Raw genomic sequence first — 6293 nt, 5'->3', positions numbered from 1 at the left:
TTCCATAATAAAACCAAAACGAACTCCTGACTGTGAAATCAGAGGCAGCGTGAGTTTTCCAGGGCAGGAGTAAAAATAATACAAAAACAAAACCACCAGAGTCTGACTCAATGTATCGGCTGACACAAGAACAGCTAACTGTGAGGAGATGTTTAAACGTTCTGTTGGAATGTTCTTGCTCAGGAGTCTGCAACCTTCACAACCAAAATACCCATTCCTGCCTCGTTTCTCACGAATCAAATCTGCTTGAAGTTTGAAATAAAGAGATAATTCATATAAAAGTTTGTTTGTTACAGCGTGAAACTAATGGAGTAAAATGTGTGAACTAATACAAACGATGTCTCCAAACCGAGGTTGTTCAAAGAGCTACCTACAACAGTTAAGATACTGACTGTTCATGACCTTCCCACAGAACTCTAAAAGATGAGCAGCCAGACAACAAACGTCATCCGACACGTTAAACGCTGCAAAGTGTCGTATCGCTGCGGGGCGATCACTCTGGTTAACACCCTTTAGAAGTGCGCTGCGTGTGCAGCTGAACAGGTCAAAGGTCAATGATATGATCTGAACACCACTCAGGTCGACGTTATCTGGAACACAAGTTCAACATGGCCAGGATCTTTGTCTCAGCTGACTCGACAGAAGACCACACGCAGTTTAACCAGGATTCTGACCCGTCTTTGTTCCTCCAGGCTCCAGAAACACCAAAACAAACTTCTGCTGAACTCCACCCATCAATCTGATATTTTACTGATCTAAAGAGCAGGCTGCACCACCCACTGTGACAGATGCACTGGTTTTAAATGGGGCCAATTAAAAGCTGCCTGCAGTTCATGCTGCGGCACTTTAGGCTTTAAAACTTTGAACTTGATACTTGAGAAGTGCATTCAGCTCTGACATTCTGCCTTAATGTGCAAATCAACTGAATAATGGACCAAACCAGAGAACTGGATGTTATAATTATATGTTATCTGATATGTAGAACCAGACTAATGATGTGATCTAAGCACTCAAGAAAGGAAAAGTATTTAATATAAAAAACACTTCTACTGTTGTTCAACATCAAGCTCAGTTTCTAACAAATAAATTCAAGATTTACTTTAACAACAAAAGAGCCACTTAAAGGAATAATTCAGCCCTTCTGAGGTGGGGTTTCTGTGTAGATGTTATGACTAATCAGTATCTTACCTGTTGTAGATAGCCTCAGTTTGATAAGCTAATAGCTAGTATGGTATAGTATCCTATGGCTAGGACCAGAGTGGAGGGAGTACTGCCACCTTAAAGGAACTCATATCTTCAAAAATTAATTTGATAAACTTTTACTTCACCACCAGCTTCTGCAAAACACGTCTGTTGACATGAAATTCTATCTAGAGCCCGACTGATATATCGGTAGGGCTGATATTTTAGGCTAGACGTATGGGGACATACTGGTGATAACTGTCCCAATATGCACCGATATAAACACTTTTAATTTTCACCCCTAAAATGCTGTGAACCAGCTGTAATTGTACAATGTATCCAGCAGAGGGGGCATGAAGACTACTTTCAAGTCATGGCCGTTCACTTAAGTTTCACTTGCAGGGCAGCAGAAGCAGGGAACAATAGTGGCATATTTTGCTGAAGAGAGCATGTTAACTGATCTGTAAAACAAATTAACAATAATGTATTATCTTCAATCCTCCAACCTGCTTGTCGTTAGATATGTGCCTCTCAAGTTAGCAAGCTAACCTTTAGACAACGTAGTGCAGGCTTGTAAAACTGTATCCAGAACAACAAATCTAATGCAGAGGTAAAATATATCAGTGTTAAAGATTTAAAACTTTTAACTTGATACTTGAGAAGTGCATTTCAGCTCTGACATTCTGTCTTAATGTACAAATCAACTGAATAATGGACCAAAGCAGAGTACTGGACGTTATAATTATATTATCTTTGTCGTTCTGAAAGAAACACATTGTTTTTCTGAAATCTTTACTTCTCTACAAAGAAAAATAAACTCTGCTGTGGTCAAAACTAATTAGACCTTCACCATACATGACTGACTGTTTAATGAACAGATAAGAGTGTTTCTTTGTTTAATTTATATTTTTGTAACACACTTGTAAACCTAGTATGGGACTACATATAGCATGGATCTGATTAGCTTCATGGTTGCTAACAGCTGTGCTAAATAAACAAGCCCCGCTCCACTCGCTGTTTCCTTAGATTCTTGGGACAAAGCTGAAAAATTTTCAGCCATTATAGCCTGCCCCTCTCAATATGGACGATAGCCAAAATGTCCATATTGGTCAGGCTCTAATTCTGTCATAGTTTACAGGCGTAAATCACACCAGCAACATATGGCACTAAAGGTTTACCTTTAGTGTTTAAGAAACAGAGTAGTGAAAAATGGACAGTGGGCAGTGCTTCCGTCAGGACCCCACTGTGGGTCACAAAACACTGATATCTTGAGATGATTTTTCAGAAACCAACAAGCTACAAAAATAAATACAGCCAATAAAATTTGAGTTATTTTAAAATATTAAATCAATGGTGAAACATAGAAAATAATGGTGTAATATGAGTTTAGGCGGTTGGTTTGGTCGATCTGCTCGCATTTACCTTTTTTAATAGCAAACTTTGTGTTGTTCAACTACGGATATTTGGGGTTGCCGTCGTTATTTTAGAGGTTGGAAGCTAAAAGTTTGTGAACCTCTGGTGTAACGATTGAAATATTACCTTTCATCTGAATCGCTGTGATATTGTGAAGGTTGGAGTTGTTTTAAGACGACAATGATCTGATTTTAGAGGTGGGTCTGTTCAGGCAGTACTGACAAAATTCAAATGACTAGTTTAGATGAAAGGGTCACGTTAAAGCAGCTTCAATACGTAACATTTCACAGCAGTTTATTCTAACTATATTATTCAAACCTTCATAGTGACTGCCGTCATTACTGAATTACACAAACCCTGAACGTTCTTAAACAGAACAACTCAACTTCTTTTCTTGTTTTTAGATGTGTTACTCCTCATCAAAGGTTCCTCAGTTCAAACTGAAAAGTGGGGAGTTCCAGCAGCAGGAAATTCACATTAGATTAAGTAATCTGGCAGAAATGAATCTGGTTAATCTGGCAGAAATCGCATGACGTTGCCTCTACATGTGACGCCTGGATGTCCTGGGAAGTTCTACGTCTTTTGGCTGCTATTTACTCTCAAGTATGTATATATATTTACACTATTTGTTGCTGCAAACAATCCCAGAATTCTTTGTAAACCCCATGAAATGTAAATATGATGGTGACGTTTGTAAGAACCCTTTGAGACTGGAGCCGTTTTAAGACAGCAGCGATTTAAGGTTAGTTTTGTTCGAACTAGCTCTCAGCTTGTCAATCCAGTCAGACAAAAACTTGATTTATCCGAGCTGAGGTAACTCAAAAAGCTATCTGCAACAGGTAAGATATTCATCTTTCATAACCTTTTAAACAGAATCTCAGTTGAATATGTCTGACGTTTTCCTTTGGGCGCCGTTTTTCATCTTAAAATGATTCGTTGTTTTCCTTTTAGTTAAAACCGGTGAGTACCTGGTGTTTCATGGAAGAAAAGATTAATAATAGATTCATATTCAGTCCACGTTATGAAGAGTGAGCCAGCCCGCCGGCTGCAATGTTGTTAGTCCCAACTGTGTGAGGAGCGCAGTGCAGAACGGGCAGAGATCGTTAGTAGTTGTAGTAAATATTCATAGAGTTGTAATTGTACTACCAGTAAGTACTTGAGTTTGGCTCTTTTCTCTCTACTTGTTTCAGATGGTTTGGTTGTTAGAGTCTGTGACATCTACAGCTTTAACCACCATTAGTGTGTTTTTTCTTTCGGCTGCTCCCTTCTTCAGGGGTCGCCACAGTGAACTAACTCTCACAAAGACTTGGAAATCTTTACACCGGATGTTCTTCCTGACTCAACCACAGACACCGAGCGACCACAGCCTCTGTGTGGAGCAGAGAGCTGCATGTAGGACACATGGGGGAGCAGATGGTGGGGGTTAAGGGCCTTGCTCAAGGGCCCAGGGTGGGGCAAAGGAGGGTGGAAGCAGGTGTGAGTGTTTCATCTTCCCCACACACATTTTGATGTTGTCGGTCCAGGGAGTTGAACCAGCGACTTTCTGATCACAGCCCCACCTTCTCTAACCTCTGCACCACCACTCCCTCAACACCAGAAGTACATGACAGGACTGAAATGTTGTTTTGAACATAAAGTGTGATTTAGTAGTTTCAAATGCTTATCTCTGCGACATTTATGTGTTTGTTCTTCTGTGTTTGGATAGAAACAAATGACTCAGCAATTATTGTTCAATGGATTAGACTGAAGATTAAATTACTGCAGGTCAGTTGGATTAGTTTAATCTGGCTACACCTTACTTGTTGTCACATCATAGCCAACATGAATATTTTATTTCTACCAATTCAGAAATGTATACTACGTATGTATTTATTACTGCAGTAATTTAATCTCTGTATTGTTTAATGGTGAGGCTCGTACTAGTCTTGAAATTTACCTGCACACACACACACACAGGTTTGTTTTGCTATCTTTGTGGGGCCTTTGCATTGACTTCCATTCATTTTTCATTCATTTCTATAGCCTAACCATAACCTTTATCCATAACCTAACCATTACCAGTACATACCTAACCCTAAACCTAACACATCCTCAATTCACACCTTAGTCCTAAACCTAGCCCCTAACCCACCAACGGGACTTCTTCTTATGGGGCCCGGGCTTTGGGCCCCATAAGGAGCAGTTGGTCCCCACAATGTAGTATAAGTTGGAAAAATGGGCCTCACAAAGTAGCATAAACAAGGACACACACACACACACACACACACACACACACACACACACACACACATGCATATACTGACTGTTCTGGAAAATAAAGGAGAAGATGGTAGTTGCAGGTCTTAAAACCAGTAAATTAAAGTTATTCCAGCTGCACAACAGTCCAAATTAACTTCAGATTAAAAAAAGATTTACCTAAAACACTTCGGAGAGTTTTGTAAAGATAGGCTCTTAAATATATTTATTGTTTAATCTAAAAATCTCTGGATTCCAGATTCTTTGTCAGCCTTTATTTAAATTGTGAGAGAGAGTGTGTGTGTGTGTGTGTGGGGGGGGGGTGTAATTATTTTAGTCCTAACCATTTTCTGTTTTAGCATTTACTAAATACAGTCATTTTTAAATTAATTCCATTATTTTGCTTTAAAATTTGACAAATCATGCCAAACAACTAAAATAAGCATACTGAATATTTCATGTTTCTGAAAGAGATGTATGTAAATACTTAAAATCTAACATGGACTTTTACAGCTCTGACATCATCATTATTACATTTGATTCACCACCAGAACATCAGTTATTACCTGGAGGTGATAAAAAGGGTCATTCCTCTGCGGTCGCTCAGAAAACAAAGTAAAAGTGTGACTGTGTGTGACGTCTCACCCTGCTCACTGATGGGGACGAGGCGGTACACCTTGTACGGCTCAGAGATGTCCAGCTGGGCTCGGTCCATCACCTCCTTGAACTCGGGACTCTTGTTGAGGGCGCAGCGCAGACGGGTCTTCCAGGCAGCGGGGCTGTCGTCTGACGGCTTGCCTTTGAACTCTGCCCACGCCTGCAGGGAACACAAGACTCTGCTGAGCTTCATCAAAGATGATCTGAACGGATGTGAATGTGCGGTGGTCAGAAAGCATCGACACCTTAAAGAGCGCCGCGTCCTCGTCTTTACGGAAGTCGTGTTTCCCTGCGTGCTTCCAGGGGATGCGGAACATGGTTTTATCATCGTCGTCCCACATCACACCTGGATATTTCCCACTGCTGACCTGAGATCAAACACAGCAGAGATTCACTCAAACATCAGCTGAACACAGTGAGAACCAAGCTGGTTACTAACTGCAGGTTTACTCGTGGTTCCTGGAGTTTCCAAAAGCAGAATGGGATTAAGATCTTCCAGTTCTCAGGCTCCTCTCTTGTGGAACCAACTTCCTGTTTCTGTCCGTGAGGCTGACACATTATCCAGTTTTAAGACTGGGATTAAGACTTTCATCCATCCATCAATCAATCAATCAATCCATCATCCATCCAATCAATCAATCAATCAATCAATCCATCATCCATCCAATCAATAAATCCATCCCTCCATCATCCATCCAATCAATCAATCAATCCATCCCTCCATCATCCATCCAATCAATCAATCAATCCATCCATCCATCATCCATCCAATCAATCAATCAATCCATCCATCCATCATCCATCCA

General features: G+C 40.4%; 1 protein-coding gene across 1 annotated transcript in view; it reads right to left on the bottom strand.

The window, feature by feature from the left end:
* Positions 1-5855, bottom strand: part of irf9 (interferon regulatory factor 9) — a gene marked incomplete at its 5' end in the record, with an annotated part of 19056 nt that extends 13201 nt beyond the window's left edge. The window contains 2 exon segments of the mRNA XM_037694247.1: positions 5476-5647; positions 5733-5855. Of these exon segments, the coding sequence (XP_037550175.1) occupies positions 5476-5647; positions 5733-5855 (295 nt within the window).
* Between the last annotated feature and the right edge of the window lie 438 nt (positions 5856-6293).

This window comes from Nematolebias whitei, chromosome 20 (genome assembly GCF_014905685.2).
Source record: "Nematolebias whitei isolate Nwh7 chromosome 20, NemWhi1, whole genome shotgun sequence".
In the NCBI taxonomy this organism is placed as follows: domain Eukaryota; kingdom Metazoa; phylum Chordata; class Actinopteri; order Cyprinodontiformes; family Rivulidae; genus Nematolebias; species Nematolebias whitei.
This window is presented reverse-complemented; position numbering and strand designations above follow the sequence as displayed.